The sequence below is a fragment of the Zalophus californianus genome, chromosome 14, assembly GCF_009762305.2.
Source record: "Zalophus californianus isolate mZalCal1 chromosome 14, mZalCal1.pri.v2, whole genome shotgun sequence".
Lineage (NCBI taxonomy): Eukaryota > Metazoa > Chordata > Mammalia > Carnivora > Otariidae > Zalophus > Zalophus californianus.
The window spans coordinates 6,126,528-6,148,775 of NC_045608.1; the positions used below are offsets into that span (position 1 = coordinate 6,126,528).

The 22,248-nt window shown below is 46.8% G+C and overlaps 1 protein-coding gene, 1 long non-coding RNA gene and 1 other non-coding gene across 3 annotated transcripts in view; 2 read left to right on the plus strand and 1 right to left on the minus strand.

Moving 5' to 3' along the window:
- DNAH10 (dynein axonemal heavy chain 10) overlaps positions 1-22,248 on the minus strand; it is a 131,685-nt gene that overhangs the window by 54,601 nt on the left and 54,836 nt on the right. The window contains exons 28-40 of the mRNA XM_027575699.2: positions 21,491-21,613; positions 19,527-19,760; positions 16,623-16,846; positions 13,218-13,487; positions 12,936-13,119; positions 11,414-11,548; positions 10,638-10,790; positions 8,556-8,744; positions 6,665-6,811; positions 5,908-6,099; positions 4,258-4,376; positions 1,710-1,868; positions 560-695 (exon numbers count right to left, since the gene is read on the minus strand). Coding sequence (XP_027431500.1) covers positions 560-695; positions 1,710-1,868; positions 4,258-4,376; positions 5,908-6,099; positions 6,665-6,811; positions 8,556-8,744; positions 10,638-10,790; positions 11,414-11,548; positions 12,936-13,119; positions 13,218-13,487; positions 16,623-16,846; positions 19,527-19,760; positions 21,491-21,613 — 2,265 coding nt within the window. The remainder of the gene's footprint in view (positions 1-559; positions 696-1,709; positions 1,869-4,257; positions 4,377-5,907; positions 6,100-6,664; positions 6,812-8,555; positions 8,745-10,637; positions 10,791-11,413; positions 11,549-12,935; positions 13,120-13,217; positions 13,488-16,622; positions 16,847-19,526; positions 19,761-21,490; positions 21,614-22,248) is intronic.
- LOC113912505 lies at positions 13,501-16,757 on the plus strand. Its single transcript, XR_003516858.1, has 3 exons — positions 13,501-13,605; positions 14,723-14,743; positions 16,641-16,757. It is a non-coding gene; the product is annotated as an uncharacterized LOC113912505 (long non-coding RNA).
- On the plus strand, positions 21,237-21,309 carry TRNAE-CUC. The gene has a single exon. It is a non-coding gene; the product is annotated as a tRNA-Glu (tRNA).

Genomic DNA, 22,248 nt, shown 5'->3' on the forward strand with positions numbered 1-22,248 from the left:
GGAAGTTTGAAAATTTCAAACAAATGAAGAAAAGTTAAAGGCAAATACTGTGAGAGAAAAAAGAAGGCAACTACAAACTCCAGATATAAAAAAAAGGCTCTAAAAGAAAGTAAACATAACAACAGGATACTAGTTGGCTCTACAGTAAATATTTCCGTACTCATAATAATGCAAATACTGTTTACTGATTTAACTGATTTAGCAACATAGTATTCTGAGGAGGGGAATAAGCTAGTGGCATGAGGGATGAACTCCCACTTTCATAGCAGTCATAGCATAGACACCATGTAAACCTGATAAAGGAAGGAATAGCATGCTAAGTGTGTTATTTGCTGAAACTAGGACAATGAACAGAAGAAATAATGCAAGAGTGAAAAGTTGTTACTTCTGGGATTCAATAAAGAGGGATATGAGGAGGAGGGGGAGTACTGAGTTGTACTCAAAAACTCTTCTGCATTGTTTGGGTTTTCTTTAGTCATCTATATTTACTAGCAATTTAATGAACATTTAAACTTTTAATTAAAAGATGTATTAAAAATTATTTTTCATCACTACTTGCCTCAAAGAGCAGAGCACAGTGTGCTTGAAGCCGAATGCGCTCACCATTGGCCAACGTCAACAGCTTGTTGTCATCCATCACAGAATTCATGTTTTCCACCCACAGAGCATCCACATCACCATCAAATAAAATATACCTGTAGCAAAGAAAAGCCAAGCTTTCCTATGGAACCTCCCCATTCATGCTGATGTCTTTTTCTTGGGAGTTTTGTCCCCAGGACCTGTGACAGAGCACCCAACTTGGTCCAGAGCTTTGACCCATAAAATCAAATGGGGAAAAAACAACAACAACATAAAAATTGAGTCCAGACCCCTGGGTGGCTTGTTCAGTTGAGCATCCAACTTTTGGTTTCTGCTCAGGTCATGATCTCACGGGTCATGGGCTCAGGTCCCACTTTGGCCTCGGTGCTCAGCAGGGACTATGCTTGGGGATTCTCTCCCTCTGCCCCTCCACTCGTGCACTCTCTCTCTCCCTCAGATAAATAATCTTACAAAAACTGAGTCAGCAACATTGAAGAATTAAGAAACTTCACACAAAAATCTGGATGTCTTGCTTCTCTTGCAAACTGGAGGGCTGATAACACAGACCTGCATTCTGGCATGGGAACAATCTGCAGAAGCTCAGTAGCAGCTGTCCATGGAGACAAGAGAGTACCACGATCTCATTTTTTTCTTGAAACTGAGACTGAATAGCAATGGCTATTTATCACTGGTTTTGACACCGAGTTCTCTCATGGTAAGGTTAAGAGAAAAGGGAAATATTTCATATAGCCATGTGCAATGGGTTGAATGGTGGCCCCCCAAAAGACATGTCCATCCAGAACTTGTGATGAGACCTTATTTGGGGGGGAAAAGGGGGGGTCTTTGCTGATGTAATTAAAGATCTCCTTGATGTTTTAGATGACAGCATCTTAAGATTATCCAGGTGGGCCGTTCTTCAATGTATCCTCACAGTCAAGGAGACAGAGATAACACATAGAGACCTAAGATCCCCCCCGGTACTTTGTGAACAGGGCCCTCAACATCTGACTCTAAGTCTGTGGGCATCCACGCATGAAACTGCAACACTGTACATTGTCTTTTTTACCCATAACATTTAGATAATTAACATGAACTAACCCAGGCTCTCTCCTACTCACAAAGGTACTCACTTTCGCTCCTTCTTATCCGTTGGCCTGTTGATCTCCCTGAAGATGTTTGACAGCACCCCATCTGTCCAGTCTCGGGTAGTGGGGTCCAGGATGCCATAGAGCTCTATGACACTCATGGCTTTGGGATTCAGGATATACAACTTTGTCATCAGCCCAAGCCTAAATCAAAGGAGAGGCTTCAGCTGTGGGCCAGGTGGCCTAAACACATTAGGAGAACAGTCTGGGCCACCTGTGTGGGGATTTGATGTTTTAGATCGAATCCAGAATTAAAAGGCAATCCACACATCTGAAACTAATGATGTACTACTATATGCTGGCTAATCGAATTTAAATAAAATAAAATAAAACACAACACAACCCACACAAACTCTCCCCTGGGCTTCCCACTTACTGTTAATGGCTTACACTAAATGCAAGGGAACCACGTTTCACCGAAAATGTGGCCCCAACACAAGTAAGGTCTGAACTAAAAACACAGCTTTGCCTTTTGAGGGCATCAAGAAGCTAAGTTACGTTAAGAAAAAAGAAAAAGAAGAAGATAGCAGGAAGGGAAGAATGAAGGGGAGTAAGTCGGAGGGGGAGATGAACCATGAGAGACGATGGACTCTGAAAAACACACTGAGGGTTCTAGAGGGGAGGGGGGTGGGGGGATGGGTTAGCCTGGCGATGGGTATTAAAGAGGGCACGTTCTGCGTGGAGCACTGGGTGATATGCACAAACAATGAATCATGGAACACTACATCGAGAACTAATGATGTAATGTATGGTGATTAACATAACAATAAAAAATTTTTAAAAAGAAGCTAAGTTACATGTTCATGCCTATGACAACTTATGTAAATATTTCATGATTAGTTTATAGGAGATAATAGTCATCCAAGACAACATAACACACCCTTGGACTACTAATGTTCAATCCGTCATATTTACAGGATATCTGCTCTGTGTTGCTGACTTTATAAATCGTGTAGACAGGGCATTTGCCACCATAATGCCTGTAAATTCCTGTAACATCATGGGATTAATTCATCTACAGAAAACCAGACTTCACACAAACAGTAGTTCATAATTAACTAAATAAGTAAATAAAAATAATGGTGACATGCATATACACACAAGTAAATGATAGTTCTATCAACTACCTATGATGAATTAATTAAAGAATAAAAGGCAGGGGTACCTGGACGGCTCAGGTCATGATCCCAGGGTCCTGGGGTCGAGCCCCACATCAGGCTCCCTGCTCAGCAGGGAGCCTGCTTCTCCCTCTGCCTCTCTCTCTCTGTCTCTCATGAACAAAATATTTAAAAAAAAAAAGAATAAAAGGCAGGATGGCTATGTCACACCCATTTAAAATCAGTAAAGCCACTGTCCACTGGTTTTCTCATAAGAAACGTAAGAAGAAATAAGAAAAAAAAAATGACAGTCTCTTACTCATTAGCTTTATAGACTATCTAGAAATGTTAGTCACAAAGATTATAAGGCTTGATTTAGATTTTTGCTGGAATATTAGCATGCAGTAAAGTCTTTCTGGAAGCTAGTTCTTGCTTAAGAGAAAAGTGAGAAGTCAGAAAACCCATCTCAGTATAAGGATAGGCACTAGAGTTCACTACAGGTCTTCAGAATATTCTGTATTAGGAGTGTGAGGTCTCTTTCCCTTGGAGCAGCAATGTTCCCACTGGGCTGGTGATAATAAGGCCTTTGGAGAGATGACACTCTGTTTTTGGCCACTCTGATACCATAATAGTATTGCATAATGGTGAGTGTCCTGATTTACTTGGAAGGAGCAACCTGAACACCAAGAAAACACAACTTAAGTTAATTTTCAAAAGATCCTTATAAGGCTGTTTGTGAAACACTCCTCTCACATATAAACCTAGTCACGGTCTGATGCACGAAAGGGTCACTGTTTTGCCTTCTAAACTAGCAAATCAGCAATGAAACAAGTAGAGACGCTCTGAGTCTAACACGGTGTTTAGGACACTGATGTGTTCAGATTTCAGTATTCAGGACTGAATACTGACCCTATGTAATGGGTCCCCCCTTCTCTCTTTTTGTATCGTATGCAATTCTGAAGATGATTGGGTCATGAAAATAATTGGTGGCCATACGTCCAATGTATTAAAAATGTTTTGTGTTCCTTTCTAACTGGATTACACCTGGATTAAAAATATGTAGTTTCAAACATGAATGAACTTTTTGCTTTCGTAATTAAAAAAAAAAAAAAATGCAGTGTTTGGAGCACCTGGGTGGCTCGGTCAGTTAAGCATCTGACTTGATTTCGGCTCAGGTCATGATCTCAGAGTCGTGAAATCAAGCCCCACATCAGGGTCCACGCTCAGCACCAGTCTGCTTGAGATTCTGTCTCCCCCTCCCCCAACTCTCTAAACACATTAAATAAATAAATAAAAATTTTTCTAAAAGGCAGTGTGTTAAGACAAATTTTACCTCCCAGGAATTGAGAAAGCAAAGTGGGGTTAGGTGATACCACCACCAACCTGACCGGGACACCACCCTGGCAACCAGGCCCTCCCCTCGGGGTCATACTCACTTGGTCTGGGCCTGACACAGAGCATTAATGACCACGGACTTGCCCCCTCCGGTGGGCCCTACCACCATGGTCGTGTGGCGGGTTAACATGGTCTCGAACATCTGAACCACTTTATCCACCTGTGGGGCAACGATTGACAGCAGGAGTAAACACACCTTTTTTTTTTTAAACAGCTTTGTTGAGTTATAATCACATACCACACAATTCACCCATTTAAGTGTGCAGTTCCCTGGGTCTTACTATGTGCAGCATTACCACGTTCAATTTTAGGACACTTTCACCACCCCCAAAACTCTGCATTCATTCATCCCCTCTTCCCAGCCCCAGCCCCAGCCGCTGGCACCGCTCATCGGCTTTCTGTCTCCGTGGACCTGCCCACTGTCCGTACATAAAGGGAATGACATAAACGGAGTCACACGGTGTATGCAGGCCTTCGTGTCTGGCTACTCTCACTTCGCATGTTCTCACGGTTCACGCACGTTGCAGCATGGGTCAGGACTGACTTCTTGTTTGTGGCTGAGTACTAGTCCACTGTGTGGATAGATTGCATCGGGTTTATTCACCCATGGAGGAACACTTGCACTGTTTCTGTTTCTGGGCTCTTACGAATAATGGTGCTACGAACGTTTGTGTGAAAGTTCTTACATGGACCTCCGTTCTCATTTCCCCTGGGTAGGCACACAGAAGTGGGATTCCGGGGCATACGGTAGCTCTATGGCTAACATCTTGGGGCAACTGCTAGACTATTTCTCCATAGCTGCTACGCCATTTCACATTCCCTTCCTAAACAACCACATCCAAGAGAAAACGTCAGGGTCAGGAAGGGTGAAGAAAGCTCTGTCATCTGTGGCTGGTACCTGCTGCCGCAGCCCGCGGCCTCTGGGGAGCCTGACGCCCTGAGACAGCCTGACCAGAGGCGGCCACTCCGGTCCTGCAGCCTTAGGCATTTAGACCCTCAGCAGAACACTCTGGCGATAATTTATGGCTTCCCGACAACATATACAACCTTACAGACTTCAGACGATCAAAATCTTATTGGTAACATCTAATTTAATTTTTTTTGTAAGTGTGACTCTGGCAAAAAGAAAAAGTTTGGGGTGGAGAGAGAACATGAGATGGTGGGACCCCAAAACGAAATACTTACCACATTATACCAAAAACACCTGGAGGGGGCTATGCACATACCATGGAATAGGACTCGGCCTCAAAAAGGAAGGTGACTCTGACACCTGCCACACCATGGATGAACCATGAGAACACGCCGAGTGAAGGAGCCAGTCACAAAAGGACGAATTCCGCAAGATGCCACTTACATGAGCTCCCCTGAGGAGTCAGATTCATGGAGACAGAAAGGGCGGGTGCCAGGGACTGGGGAGGGGGAGTTGTTGGTTAATGGGGACAGAGTGTCAGTTTTGCAGGACGGAGATCCGGAGATCTGTTTCACAGCAATACGAATATACCTAACACTGATAAACTATGTGAAAAATGGATAAGATGGAAATTTTTCTTATGGGTACTTCACCACAATAAAAAAAAGAGAGAGAAAAATGCTTAAGATGGTAAATGTTAGGTGTGTTTTACCACATTTAATTCTTTTCAAATGGAAAGGACCCAGACGCCGCCTGTGGACTCATCTGCACACCATCTCACCTGGACAGGCAAGACAGTGTAACCGCTCTCCTCCAGCACCTGCTCCACAGCATCGTTAAAATCAGGGTAGCGGACGCGCGGGCAGTCTAGTCCAGGAAACAGGTCAGAAATCAAACCAAGGAAAAGAGGGACATCCTCAAATACGAACTTGGGCAGATTCATGTCTCGAAGGGCCCTCATCAGCACCACATCCTGGATGGAACGGAAGAGACGTCTTCAAAGATATTTCCGAAAGACCCAGGGACTAGTCTAGAAATCCACTTATGAAATGTAAAATGAAATTGTATATAAACTATAAGACCTACAGCACTGCAAGTGTAGTCGCTAGAGAAACATAGGAGCCTGCTGCCCACAGAACAGCAATGACTGATGTCTGCTTTAGAGGAAGTCCCATGCTTTTATTGCAAAGCAGAAAAAAATACCCCAAACTTATGCTCATGTCTTCCTGAGAACGGGGTTTGTCCCCACCCCTCCACCCCACCTTCCTGCAATTATGGATTATTACCACTGAAGCATCAGACACTTTGGTGCTGTGAAGACCTTCAACTTGGCCTATGATAATTAGTCAAATCAGAAAAAAAAAATAATAATAAATAATAAGAGACTCAAGGCCAGCAACCAAATGAGGTGACAGCGAAGACTAAAACTTTCCAGTGGGGACCATACTGTATGTAGCCCACCTTCTCACCCCAGTGTTTGTTCGGTGCAGGAGAACTGGAGGAAGCCCCGGAGGACAGCCGCGTGCACGGCCCCCTACCTCTCTAAGATCAGAAGAGCCTCTCTTCAGCTCTCCAGCCATTACCAACACGGACTTCAGGGCTCTCAGTCCAAAATCGTAGTGATGTTGCTTGGAGAGTTGCTCCCGGGCCAGCTTATAAAGGACGGTCATCTTTTTGGCCAGGGTCTTTTGTGATCAAAGACAATGAAAAGCAAAGAAAGAAAATGACCCGAAAGCAACAGGACATCATTCTACAAAGAAAATGGACATAAAGGTGTTCAGATGGAACATTGCCTCTAAGAGCAACACCTTAAGGTGGGGCCTTCATTTTCAACGATGACAAATTAGGCACTAATTTCAGAGAACGCAGGTCTTACCAAACTTTGAGGACCGTCTTTGAAAGTTGAGGAAGATCTTCACCAGCTTAAACAGAACCCGTCCAACTTTTTAAACCCTAGCGATCACACTCTGAAGATATGCTTCCTGTTTCTTTGGACCTGAACCTATTATTAAATCTCCTGGGGGCGCCTGGGTGTCTCAGTCGTTAAGCGTCTGCCTTCGGCTCAGGTCATGATCTCAGGGTCCTGGGATCGAGGCCCGCGTCGGGCTCCCTGCTCAGTAAGGAGTCTGCTTCTCCCTTTTCCCTCTGTCCCTCCCCTCAACTCATGCTCACGCATGCTCTCTCTCTAATAAATAAAATCTTTTTTATAAAAATAAAAAGCTTCTCCTGTAACTCATTTTTCAAGACGAGTCAGCCACTCATAGACTACCGAGGTAGCCACTGACGTAGACGACTACCTCAAGTATTCAAAGCCTGCTGCTCCCTAAGGAGGGCGCGGGGACTAAGAGCCAGAGATCCCAACACTCTTGTTCAAAATTCGGACAACATGCGAGCAGTAAGAGCCTTTTTTAAAAAAATTACACAAAAGAAACCTCACAACCCTTTGTGTTGAAAGTATTTGCTATTTTGCACATTTTCCAGAAGCTTCTGGGGAAATACAGGTGCATACTTTTTTTATACATATTTTAAAAGATGATAGGGCGCCTGGGTGGCTCAGTCGTTAAGCGTCTGCCTTCGATCCCAGGGTCCTGGGATCGAGCCCCACATCGGGCTCCCTGCCCAGCGGGAAGCCTGCTTCTCCCTCTTCCACTCCCCCTGCTTGTGTTCCTACTCTCACTGTCTCTCTCTGTCAAATAAATAAATAAAATCTTTAAAAAAAAAAAATAAAAGATGATGAAGGAGATTGTGTGCATGTGTGTTTGTGTGCGTGTGTTTTAAAGCCACATATTCTCACGGTATGAGGCTAAGTGAAAGAAGCCCATCAAAGAGGGTTACATACGTATGATTCCACGCAGAGAACATTCTCGAAGTGACCGATTGTCACGACAGAGAATGAAAGGTGGTTGCCAGGAGTCAGCGCTGGGCGGAGGGTGTGTTACCAGGGGATGACAGGAGGGACTTTCTTTGTGCTGATTGCCCAGTTCTGTATCGTGATTGTGGCGCTGGTTATGCCACACACACGACAAAATGTTCTAGAAGTCTACATACATACCACAGAGAGAGAGGGTGTAAAGCCTGATGGAATCCAGGTAGAGCTTGTACCTGAGCTAACAGCACGGTGCCCTCGTCTCTTTCCCAGTTTTGACAACCTGCCTTGCGGGGTATAAGATGTCATCGCTGAGGGAGGGGCGTGGGGAACTCTGCACCATTTTGGTCACTTCTTGTGAGTCAAATTATTCAAAAATAAGACTTACAATTTTAAAAAGAGACAGGAGGAGGAGAGAGACAAAGCAAAATAAATAAATAAAAATAAAAATAAACATAAAAATAAAAAATTAAGCCACACAGAATGCGGACTTCCCAAGTGCCCCGTCTGAGAGTGGAGCCAGGGTTCTGGGGTGGCTGGGCTGGGCGCTAGCAAGGCCTCACCCTCGCCCAGAGGAAGCCCTCCGAGAAGAGCATGATCTCGCAGATCTGCTGTAGGTCGGGCACGATCACCACCACGGGCCTGAAGAGGGCCTTCACCGACTCCGGCAGCTCCGTGCGGCCCGCGTAGCCTGGGTTCATGGTGATGAAGATGCCCATTCTCGAGTCCAGCGAGATCTCCTGCCCTTCAAACTGGGGATGATAGGAAACGAAGAGGGTTACAAGGCCAGCAGGCCCACCGCCGGGGACAGGGGGCTGGGAGAGCCGTGGGACCGTCTGTCTTCACGGCAATAAGGCAGAGGCCACCCTTTCACTCTCTTCCGTCTCCGGGCATTAAACCTAGAGTCCTCGTGCTCATGACCTGAGTGTTCTAGGCAGCAAGCCTTGACCTCCGCCCAACCCTGATCCGAATCCAGAGTCTGCACACTTGAGAAGTGGCCGAAGCTGGGAAGGAGTGCAGTCTGGGGATGCCCCAGATGCCCCTCTACTTTGAGTTTCTCTAGCCTCCAGTCCAGTTTCACCTGTTTCAACTTTTTTCTCTAAGATTTTACTATTTTATTTCTTTCACTGGTCCACCAGGTAGACAAAAGACAGAAAACCGTGTTTTTATGAAGCACAGATTGCCTCAGGAGCTGATGGAGCCCCGAGGAAGGAAGCCACTGTCTTGTCTCCCAAGCCCACGCTGAGCCCGCCCTCACCCACTCCCTGATATCCCTGTGGGGCCCAGACTGCCTTCTGGACAGACAGGCCTGCTCTTAAAAACACAGGTTCTGGGGGCGCCTGGGTGGCTCAGTCGGTTAAGCATCTGCCTTCGGCTCAGGTCATGATCCCAGGGTTCTGGGATCGAGCCCCACATTGGGCTCCTTGCTCAGCAGGGAGCCTGCTTCTCCCTCTGCCTGTGACTCCCTCTGCTTGTGCTCTCTCTCTGACAAATAAATAAATAAAACCTTTAAAAAAAAAAAAAAAAACAACCCACAGGTTCTAGAAACCTGAATGCACTTCAGGTTCAATTTCCCTCCCTCAGAAGCAGTAAGCTTGGACCCAAAATATTTCGGAAGAACCAATTAAAAGAAAATGCATCCAAAGCCTTTATGGGAATCCTGAAAATGTTTAACAGGATCGAGTTTACATAATCTCTTGACAGCCTCACTGAGGTCTGGGAGAAAAGCACGCGGGATGCCAGGGCCACAGAAGTACCCACAAGCGAATCCTCACCAGCCCAACCACATCTGTGCCCTGAACTTCTTGATGAGGCTCTGTAGGACCTTGGATGATATATAGGAGTTTTCGGGCACAAAGGAAGGAAGGACAATTCCAGGCAGACAGGAACACGTGTGGTGTGACAGAGCCTGGTGTGTCTGCAGGGCGAGCGGCATGCAGATTACAGAATGCTGGGAACACAGGGTCACAGGGGGGAACAGCGGAGCACATTAGGATCCCAGGGGGCCTGGTGCAGGGACTTGGCCCAGCCACTCTGGTCCCTTTGGTCAGAGAACCCACTTCTGGGCTAAATTATGTAATAAGATCATGTTTCTCCAAATTCTGATCCAGCCTCATCAGCTGTAACTTGATACAGACTTATCAACTCAGGTCTACAAATACATCCTTGGATGGGCAGAGATCAGTGGATGCTCAAAAATTTTTCAAATCTGCCTTTTCGTTTTGATAACAAACAACCTTAAAAATCCTCTAACTTGACGAGGTAGGAACGCAAAATTTTGTGTTTGTGTGATAATATCTATTGAAAGACATTTTGATTGGACCATTAATCTTGAAGGCTGCTTTTTCTCAAACTTGGGAAGTGACCAAGAATATATTTTTTCTTTAACAGGGGCTCTGTCCATCACTTACTTGAGAACACTGCCTTACCCATCGGTAGCTACTACTTCGACATCTGGAATTCGTTCGAAGTTCTAGAATATTGCAGTTCCTAATTCTCAAAGATGCTGATAATTTGGGGGAAACCCAACCATCTCAATTTGAAAGCAAAAGTCTGTCGAATCTTCATCTGATGTTTCTAAAGTCACGCGGCAAAGCTTCCACCCTGGAGAATGTGATCGGGTCAGGCTGCACACTCACGCTCACCTGGAACGTGGTTAGCTGATGGATCAGAGCATTTCGGATCGTCTGAATCTGAGAGGAGATGACTGACAGCACAGAGGCATCGATTCGATTGAACTCATCAAAGCAGCCCCAAGCCCCACACTGGGCGAGGCCAGAGAAAATCTTTCCCATGGCCTAGCATAAAAGAAAAAAAAAAAGCACAAGGGCAATTTTTATCTTTAAAATCTCACGCGATACATTTACAGATAGATTCCTTAAATTAAAACAGTGAACATCAGGTTGGTAGAGGCAGCGGGCCAACTACCCCACTAATGGATCTTTCTGGCAAGACTTCCAGGACCCTCCTGGGCCACCTGTCCTAGTCACAGGAGTTTACAGATTAAGGATTTTCATGGAAAACTCCAGAGCTCTGGCTTCTCTTGAAATATTCGAAAATCTAGTGGCTGGGGGTCCATTTTCCCTGAGTGGTAAGGATGGAACGGCAGCTAGAGAGTGGCGCCCCCTGGGGCCGCAGCAATGCCCTCCAGCCGGCCGCGGCCCCCCACCTGGCTCCTCACCTCCCTCCCTGTTTCCACGTGCTGCTGTCCTCATTTACATTACCTATGCGGCTCTGGCGGCATTTCAGTTTGCAACGTTTGCTCTGCGTGCTGCTAACAAGCAGACACGTATAAGCTCTGAGACTGAAGGTCAAAGATTTTTTTCTGCTCCATTCTTCCAGCTGTTGCCCCGTCTTTTCAGGGAGGAGCGTGGGGTGCAATGCCTTCCTCCCAAGTCCCGCGTTCAGCTCTCCACCGTACCTTGTAATCCATGCCTTCCCCACAGTTGGTCACGACACAGAGCAAGCCCAGGGCTTTGGCCAGATCCTTGGTGGTCTCGGTCTTGCCAGTGCCTGCTGGGCCAGCAGGGGCCCCTCCCAGATACATGGACAGGGCCTGTTGATGAGCCAAATGCAAAACCTATGTTGTCTGATTCACACAAGGAAACAGGTGCCATTTCCCGAAGCACTGTGACAATATATGTGCGGTATACACGTGGCAATGGACACGTTCACACTCACCTTTCCTGATAGTCACTACTTTTTACATTTCTTTTCTGTGTTTTTCCATTGACCTCTGCTGGCCGCCCCCACGCCATGATATAGGGACCAGTGACTAAGCGACATGCTGGAACGGGTGCCTCCTCCAAGGACGAGGCCCTAGCAGTTCCCAGAGTTGAGGCAAGGCTCGAGCACACAGGTACATCTGTGCCGTAAAGGATGAGCCCAAGGAAAGTTCTGGCCCTGTGTCTCCAAATTCTAGGAGTTGACCTCAGAGCCCATGGAATGCCCTGAGAACTGTGACTCTGGGCTGCATGGGATCAGCTTGACCTCTGGAGAAGCTGGAAACTCAAGTCAGCCATGCAAGCAATCGGCCATTCCTACACGACCAGTCCCCAGCTGAAAGCCTAGACACCACGTACGCCTGACGAGCTTCCCCGCGTGGCGACACGGAGCTGCTGTGAGAGCAAATGCTGTCTGCACGCCAACTCCGCCAGATGGAAGCGCAGCTCCCAGCCCCAGCTGTCTCCTGCTGGGGTTTGACCTGCATCCTCTGGCTCTACTAAACCACAACCAGGACTGCGATGGCTTTTCTGAGTTCTGTGAGCCCTTTCAGCAAATTATTAAACCTGAGGGTGGTTTTAGGGGCCGCCTGAACCAGCAACAGCCCAATCCCAAAAGGTGGCAAGTAGGTCCTGTTCCGAGTTCGAACTCGTTTACAGATTTTGAACAATGATGTCCCTTGCTACCAGCATTGGTTTCCTGGGGCTGCCCTAGCAAATTACCACCACGTCCGGGGAGGGGGGGGGGGGTGGCGGGGGGGGGGGGCGCTGAAAACAACAGAAATGTATTTGTTCACAGCACTGAGGGCCAGGAGTCTGAAATCGAGGTGTTGGCAGGGCCGCGCTCCCTCCAAAGCTTCTAGGGGGTTCTTTGCTCTGGTGGCTGCAAGCATTCCTTGGCTTGTGGCCACCTCACTCCAATCCCTGCCTCTGTCTTAACATCACCTTTCCTGTCTCTCTCTGTCCTCTCCTCTTTTCACAAGCGACACCAGTCATCGGATTTAGGGCCCTAATCCAGGACATTCCCAATCCTTCCCTAATTAAACAGACAAAGACCCTATTTCCAAAGAAGGTCACATCGTGAGGTTCCGAGTGGACATGCATTGGGAGGGAGGGACACTGGTCAACCCAGTACGGTATCTGCAGTCGCCCTAATCACACTTCGAGAACAACCCATAACCACAGGCAGCCGGTAACCTCGTAGTCTGGGCAGCCGATCACCTGAGTGAGAGTCAGGTAAATCCGGTCGGTGAGCGGCGTGATGACCAACCTCCCGTTCAGACCCATGTACTCATAGCCATAGCTGAAGGTGCCCGTGCACTGACGGATGTTCAGCTCGTCGGGTTCCCGGTCCCAGTAGAACCGCAGCTGACTCTCCCATTCAAACTCCCGGGCCTCGAGAATGCTGCAAGGGGAGAGGAGGGGGAGGGGGTCGGAGAAACGGCGAGGCCAAGCCGGGTGAAGGACACACTGTGACACGCCGGGGCCCCCAGAGGTCCCTACCTGCCTCTTATGAAAGAATCGACTATATCTCTGGCATGCACGTCGATGATGAGGACCGTGTTCAATTTCTTTCTGTCGTTTTTGCTCAAGGGCATGGTGATCCGAGTGACCAACTCATCAATCTGCTGGTGCATTTTCTTGCCATAGTCCTTCATGGCCTGCTTCTCCCCTTCCTGTACTCTGTGGAAGACATCCTCCACCTCCCAGGTCCACCACACCTGGCAGGCGGCCAGCACCACCATCCCTTGGTACAGGAGCATCCAGTCGACCCTAAAGGAAAATGCACACCTGTTCGAGATCTTTTTCCAGGGACTGGCACCAGATAACAGTCCCCGTAAGAATGTAATTTCTTTGATCTGGAACTGGGGAGGCAAAGTGATGGCTCCAGGTAAGCAAATGACCGTAAGTCTTCTAGCTGGATAAGAAAACACCAGACCAAGGACACCCGCACACAAGAAAGTTAGAGGCGATGATGTAGAAAGACGCTAGATCCCTCTTAAAATATGCCTGGACAGGTTTGCAGAGTGACTTAATATTACGGGCATATGATAAGAATTTCTACATTTTTAAATTCCAACAAAGAATTTAATCATCTCTGACCACCCCGCCCATTCGCCTAGTTACAGCTTCCTGGGTGTTACTCACTACTCTTTTCTCTCCCTTGCACACCTGACCAAAGTTATACACACGTACGGGAAGATGGGGCTGTGGTGGTTGTTCCTCCAAAAATGGCACCAGACGATACAGGGTACTCTGCACCTTGCTTGTCCCATTTAAGAATTCTAAGAGGTAAGCCTCTAGGTCAATGGATGCAGTCTAACCCAATCTTTATAAAAGCCGCATGATATTCCAGAGCTTGAGAGCGCTGCAGTGTACTCAAACATTACCTTACCGGTGTCTGGTTAAGCTGCTTCTAGTTCCTTCACCAACACAAATAATACTGCAATAAACATCCCTCTACACCATTTGGCGATGTCTGGAGACATTTTCAGTTGTCACAACTGGGGCTAGGGGTGTTACTGGCATCTGAAGGGTGGCAGGGGCTGAGGATGGCGCTAAGCATCCTACGAGGCACCGGAGTCCCCCACAGCAAAGCATTCTCCAGCCTCAGACATCAGTAGTGTCGAGGTGAACAAACACTGCTCTGCATCTAACCTGGTGAGTCAGAGCTGCTTCTAGACTTACAGAACAGAACCCCAAAAGCAAAACAACCAGGCCAAAGTAGAGTGCATCCTTTGGGTAGTTTATTTTAATAGAAATGGTCAAATTACTTTTAAGGGTTGTAGCAATCCTTACCCCACCAACAAAGCATAGCACTACCCTTCTCACCACATGCTCTCCAGCACTAGGTATTATCACTCTTTTGATTTTTTTTTTTTTTTTTTGCCAATATAAAAGGCGGGGGAAAACAGTATCTCGTTCTAAGCTAATTTGCAGATCCCCAGTGACTGACAACAGCTCTCCTCTTTCCATATGTTTATTGGCTGCTTGGATTTCCTCTACAGAGATACGAATTTCCAAAGTTGGTAAGTGCCTTGAAATACATTTAGGGCAATTTTTTTTTCCAAATTATACTTTAAAAATAATGGACCCAGAGCCGAAAGTTCCAATCCAGGAAAAGTGACTGTAAATTACTAGTCTTTACCTTGATGACACACATGAATGGCAAAATAAATCAAGAATATTTAAAACAATGAAAAGATTAGGCTTTGCCATCTTGTTTTAAAGTTGTCTGGTGCCTCTAAAAACCTAAATAGTATTTATAGTTATGATCCCTACACACTAGAGAGATCTAATGAAGGTGATGAGGGGCCTGGGAAGTTACAAATCAGGAGGGGCAGAAGCAAACTTGACCAGAGAAAATAAAGTGACTCAGGGCAGAGCTAAGAGGAACATGATGGTGTTTGGCAAATCCCAGGATACCGGGCGCTTTCTGGGACTGCATACCCCTGGGCCCGTCTTCTCAGTGATGCCAAAACATGTCTGTTCAAACAAACCAATACATTCATTTCAACTACACACCCTTTCGTTAGAAACAACAGCTCCCACGTGAGGCGGAGGGGCATTTGGGGAGGAGGGGGGTGGTGCAGAGACTTCGGGGTGCCTTCCCTTATCCCGTCTCCCACCGACCACACCCCGTGACACACAAGAGTACCCTGGCAAAGTGGTAGTTATAATGTAGCTAAAACTAATGTCGGTGTAAAATTCATCTGATCTGGGAGCATTAAGGAGACTTCAGAATACCCAGTGATCACTTTCTGGAGGCTGGCGATTTCTGTCTAGTTCAGCTTTGTATGAGCATCTAGCACAGTGATTAGCTTGGAGCAGGAGCCCGATAAATATTAGCTCAATCAATGAATATAACTGATAATATGCTAGAGCCACCTCCTACCAGTTCATGAGAGTTCATTGTCAAATACTCAAGAACTTTATAGGCTGATGTTCAAACCACTTACCATTACACCACTTAGCTTTGAAATCAGCTGTGGTGGGAGTATTGACACCATGAACACTGATGAACTCTCTAAATCAAAGCGGTTTTTTTCCCCTTTTTCAGAAAGCCAGTATACCAGCACACTACTGAACAGATCTATATATACCTGATTACCTAAGGATATAAGCCAATTCTTACAGTACCTAAAAAAATAAAGGATCATAATCATACAAATAAAATGCTATTCTCTAATAAAGGTACTTAAGTAGATGTTTTCAGTGCATAAATCAAAAAGGCAGTGTATAAAATCAAAAGGATAACATTCTTAAAATAATAATGCAGGTTTTATGTGTGCATAAAGGCCCTGCCGAATATATTCCTGGGAATCCCGCTTGAATCTAATAGAACTCGTTAACCAAAGATGCTTTATGTACTTTGTGTTCAAGTGCATATTAAAGCCAGCTCTCCTCTCAGCAAGAAGCAGGCTCAGCTCAGTGCCTAGATGCTTCTCGGGCCACAAAATTCAAGGCATGATTGAAATCATTAAATATTTTAGAAACGACTCTACTCCTTAACCCATATGCAGATTGACCCTCCCAAACACCTGGTTTCTGTTGGGTCACCAGGTCAGTGGTTGGCTCAGAATCCCTGGGGAGGGGCTTATAAAATACACAGATGGCCCACCCCCAGAGTTTCTGATGGGGCAGATTTGGGGGAGGGCCCTGGCATTTGCATTCCTAACCAGCTCCCCAGGGGCCCTAATGCTGTTGGTCCAGATGCCACCACCCTTTGAGAAGTCCTGAACTAGGTGGGCCTTTAAAGACAGACAATGCACGGGCCAACTTAACTATCGCAAGAAAAGAAAACTTCATTCGGGATGTCGCTTGATCTACTCCAAACCCTCAGTGTTAATTCATCCATTAGCACGATTCATACGAGAAAATGACACCCATTCCCAGTCGCGACCCTACCTGCTTCTGTCTTCACAGTATCTAAAGATAGCCTCTTTGGTGATCAGCCGGTTGGTCCTCCGCATTTCGTTCAACACAGCGGTCATCCAGTCCTCCACGCGCCCCTCCGCCCGGATGATCTTGCGGAACTCCATGACCTCTCCTTCTGCTGAGATCATGGCGGACACCAGCTTCTCTCCATTCTCCCCATCGTGGAACCTCAGCAGAGCGATGTTGTCGAACATCTGCAATACAGCAGGACATCCGCCCTGTGACACGGACGCTGGGTGGCAGCGCCAGGTTCTAGAGAGTATATGCGGGGAGGGAGAGGTGTCTGGACAGAGGAGACGCAGAACAGCCTGGTGATTCAACACCATGGGGCGGACAAGTGAGACGTGTGCTTGGATCCCCCACGGCCCAAATGGGTGACCTGGGGCAATCTGCTGCTCCTCTCTGGCCCTGGAACGAACGTAATTACGACACGTCCAAGATGAGGTTGGAAGGTCAAATCAAACAACACGCAAGAAAGGCTGCCAGCACATAAAACACTTGCCTTCCATTGCCCATCATCAGCGATATTGATCAGAATGCTATTCAGAAAAATGAGTCTTTTAGGACTCAGGATATAAGACAAGGCACTCTGCCAGTCAGAGAGGAGAAGGGAAAGGCAATAGGCTTTAAAGGATAAAACCAGAGGTTTGCAAAAGGGGCTACCAGTAAATGATGTACTTCTAAAATACATTTTTCTAAAACAGTCAAATATTTGTTTATGAAAGCAGAAACAAAATATAAAACTCCCCTTTGAGAAAGGAACACACACAACCCAAGACATGAATTCTAGTGTAAGAAGGAAATCAGCATTCGCTAAAGGGAAACTATGGAGTTCTGTACTTGATCCCACATGCTTTATTTGGAATAAAGGAATTATTCTACAACATTGATTCAAAACTACAAATGATCCTGCCCCCAGGAGGGACACTAGGCAATGTCAGGAGACATTTTTGGTTGTCTTAACTGGAGCGCGATGCTCCTGGCTTCGAGTGGGTAGAGGCCAGGGATGCTGCTGAGTGTCCCACAGCACACGGGACGGCCCCAGGCTCCTGACACACACATGTCCACGCACAGAGCAAAGCGTTATCTGGCCCAACTACCGACAGTGCCAAGCCTGGGAACCCCTGTCCTAGGCTGTTACTAAACATAGAGCTGTGACCCGGTGATCGAAGATTCATTCTGGCCGTGCTCTGGCTGTCTATCACCAGAGACGGTATTGTCGGTTGTTTCTTGCTGGTCAGTATTGCTCATGGATACACATATGTCCGGGTATGTAAAGCTGGAAGGAATCACAACCAACTCGTGACTGTGGCTGCCCCCCGAAAAGGGAGGGAGAGCTGTGATAGGGAGAGGGCGCAAAGAGTGGGGCAAATTTGTTTCTACAGCTTTGTTTCACACAGAGAGAGGGAGAGAGAAGGGAAGGGGGAGAGAGGGAGGGAGAAGGGAAGCGGGGAGAGGGAGGGAGAGAGAAGGGAAGGGGGGAGAGGGAGGGAGAGAGAAGGGAAGCGGGGAGAGGGAGGGAGAGAGAAGGGAAGGGGGGGAGAGGGAGGGAGAGAGAAGGGAAGGGGGGAGAGGGAGGGAGAGAGAAGGGAAGGGGGAGAGGGAGGGAGAGAGAAGGGAAGGGGGGAGAGGGAGGGAGAGAGAAGGGAAGGGGGGAGAGGGAGGGAGAGAGAAGGGAAGGGGGGAGAGGGAGGGAGAGAGAAGGGAAGGGGGGAGAGGGAGGGAGAGAGAAGGGAAGGGGGGAGAGGGAGGGAGAGAGAAGGGAAGGGGGGAGAGAGAGGGAGAGAGAAGGGAAGCGGGGAGAGGGAGGGAGAGAGAAGGGAAGGGGGGAGAGGGAGGGAGAGAGAAGGGAAGGGGGAGAGGGAGGGAGAGAGAAGGGAAGGGGGAGAGGGAGGGAGAGAGAAGGGAAGGGGGGAGAGGGAGAGAGAGAGGAGGGAAGGGGGGAGACGGAGGGAGAGAGGAGGGAAGGGGGGAGAGGGAGGGAGAGAGGAGGGAAGGGGGGAGAGGGAGGGAGAGAGAAGGGAAGGGGGAGAGGGAGGGAGAGAGAAGGGAAGGGGGGAGAGGGAGGGAGAGAGAAGGGAAGGGGGGAGAGGGAGGGAGAGAGGAAGCAAATGGGATAAATTGGTAACAAGTCGGTTACCAGTCAATTCCGGGTGATGGATGAGGCTATTCAGCCAACACCGTAAGGCAGGCACTAAGCATTTTACAAAGACAAGCTCATTGACTCTTAGTGACAGCTCCACTGAAGCACGTAACTCTCAGGGTTATCCCTATTTACAGATAAGAAACCGATGCCCAGGGGCACGTGGGTGGCTCAGTCAATTAAGCAGCTGCCTTCGGCTCAGGTCACGATCTCAGGGTCCTGGGATGGAGCCCCGTGCCAGGCTCTCTGCTCAGCGGGGAGTCTGCTTCTCCCTCTCTGTGCTGGCTCTCTCAAATAAATACAATCGGGAAGGGAAGGGGAGGGGAGGGGAAACCGATGCCCAGAGAGGTTAAGTAGCTTGCCAGAAGTCACACAGCAAATTTGTGTGGAGTCAGGATTTGAACAAGGCAATCAGTCCACATGCTGAAGCCCCATCCTGCCTCACCCTCTGCTTATTATGTTAGTCTTTTTGTATTACTGGATTCCCTTTAGTTTCTCCAAAAAATAATGTTTTTGGACTTTACAAAAAGAGCAACAAATAACAATGGAATCTTTGTACAGTTTCAGACTAAGTGGATTTCATCAGATTTATGTTTCCGATAAAAGCCCGGCAGCATTTCCTAGCCTCGGGGCTGAGCCAACCGCACAGAGACTTCGGATGGAACAAGCCCCGGGACGGAGCGTGGGCAGCCGCTCCCAGGTTGGGGGGGTGCGGGGCCGCAGGAGCCCACCTTGATCATGTGCTCCTGGACGCAGAGCGGGTTGCTGTTCCCCAGGATGCTGAGCAGCTCGTCATCAGAAATGAAGAAGAACCTCGGGAAAGCGTTTCTCTTGGAGTCTAAGTAGTCGTTTAAGCTCTTCTGGCATTTCTCAAGGCCCTCACTGATGTGCTGCAAGTCGGCCAGGCGGTTCGGGGCCTCGCAGCATCTCTTGATCACGGGGTCCTTTAAGGTCTCACCCATGATCTGGACGAGGGCGAGAGGAGAGCCGTCAGGCCAGGGAAGCACAAAACCAACACGCACCCCAACCACAGCCTTTTGGGGGCTGCAGCGGATGTCCCTAGCACCTCCTAGCGTACTACAGACAATTTACGTATTTCTGATGTTAATGTTTTCCAGCCTCCCACTAGAAGGTCAGCTGTTGGGGTAAGCGATTTTTAATCTCTCTGGCTCACTGATGTGCCCCATGGGTCGACAACAGTGTCTGTACATGGAAGGCCCCCAGTCACCCTTCGTGGGACGAATGAACCCAGAAGCTCCACTCTGGGCCACGTGCATGTCCCAGGACGGTCCCTCCAGCACCCTTCATGGTGGCACATGGAGGGGGCAGTTAGGGAAATATCCCCAACATCCAACAGGAAACTGGGTCAATCGTTGGCTGAAAGTGATCGTTTCCATGTTTATTTATTGAAATACATGCCGAAGACATTAAATTTTTTTAAATGATCCCATTGGTAAGAATGATCTTATTTTGTGGAGTATTTACTTATAATACCTATTTATATGTTTATACAGGAATAAACAAATTCTGGAAAGATAGATATTGACCTGTCAAAATGGTTATCTGGGGTGTGGGATTATAGGTATTTTTTTCCTTTCTTTGCTTTTTTTTTTATAGTTTCTCAATTCTTCTATAATATCCATTGTGTGATTTTTTTTAAGTTTAAAAAAATAGGTTATGCAAATGAACAAGGAAATATTATCAACTCTAACGGATAAAAGAGACCCAAATGTGAACGGGCCCCTCCTAACTAGAGAGTGTGTAGCACCACTGAGCAACAAGGCACCCCGGCTTCAAGGGCAGGTGGCTCTGGGTGAAGACCCTCAGCCCACTAATGGCTAGGGGCAGCAAAGACAGGCACAATCCTTTCCGGGAAAGACTTTAAAATGGGTGATACTCCTTCACAGGCAATTTATTTTCCACCAGTCTCTCATAAGATATTCATCCTAAATGTGGAAAAGGCAGAAGGCACAGGCCTGCAAATTATTGACAAAAGCAAAGAATTCGTCTTGGAACAAGATGTCTCGTTTCAACAATCAACTAAAGTAATGTCAAGCCACTCACTGGAACATTTTATAAAGCTATCAGAATCTTCTCTCGAGTGTCAAAATACGAAATACCTTTCCCATAATATTAAAAGAAAATTAGGAGAGAGTTATACAGAATATCATTATCGTTGTGTTTTTAAACCCATGTGCACAGACAAAAGAAATATACAGCATACTAAAGTGGTCACATCAAGGTGACAGAACTCTGGAAGATACATTTTTTTTCTACCTTTCTACATTTTCCAAGCTTCTTAAGCAAGTATTACTTTTATAATAAAAAATCAATATAAAAAAGTTTCAGTGCCATGTGCCAGTGGCTTGAAAACAAACAGAAATTTTTACTGAACAGATGAAGGTCATATGTAATGATTTAAAAAATTCAGAATTAGGGGCGCCTGGCTGGCTCAGTTGGAAGAGCATGTGACTCTCGATCTCAGGGTCGTGAGTTTGAGCCCCATGTTGGGCATAAAGATTACTTAAAAAGAAATAAACTTAAAAAAAAAAATCAGAAGGTACTTAACAGACAAAATACTACCTCCAGAAACATAAGTAAACGTAAAAGAAGATTAAAAAAAAAAAAAGAAACATAAGTAAACGTATCTCAAATCACTGTCCTTTCATGACTAAAACAGAAGCCGGTCACTTGCCCTTTTAAATACTCTGTCGATGTTGTCAAACTTCTTCGCCTCGTCAGGAAGTTGTGACCTGATATCGCCACCGATAAAAATGCTTTCAAGATACATCCATTTTCTCTGAACCAACATCCAAATCTGGAAATGAAGAAAGCATAGCTAAATATTTTAAATATTTTAAGATACCAAGCCCCACACAGAAGCAAAAGAAAACTCTCCACACCAGTCCAGGGCAAGGAAGAAGCTTCTAGTTGTAAGCAGGGGTGGGAGCCCTGTTACCCAGAGGAACAAAGGACAGATCATGTAAAAACAAAACAAAACAAAACAAAAAACCCAAACAGGGGCACCTGGGTGGCTTGGTCAGTTTAGCATCCAGCTCTTGGTTTCAGCTCAGGTCGTAATCTCAGGGTCGTGAGCTCGAGCCCCGTGTCAGGCTCTGTGCTCAGCGGGGAGTCTGCTTGAGATTCTCTCTCTCCCAATCTCCCTCTGCCCCTCCCCTCATCTCTAAAATAAATAAATCTTCTTAAAAATAAAATGATTAATGTTATGTAAATTTCACATCCATTTAAAAAAATTTTTAAATAATGAAGAAAAATAAAACAGTGCTATATCCTACCTAACAAAAAGTAATGGACCAAAACAAGCAAGCGAAGGAAGCCCATGTTTGGGAGGGGTGAGGGCCTGGACCACCTCCCCAGCCAGTGAACCAGGGCCGGCGTCATCCCCGCCAAAACTCAAGCTTGTGCCTGGAACAAGGCACTTGCCTGTGGCCT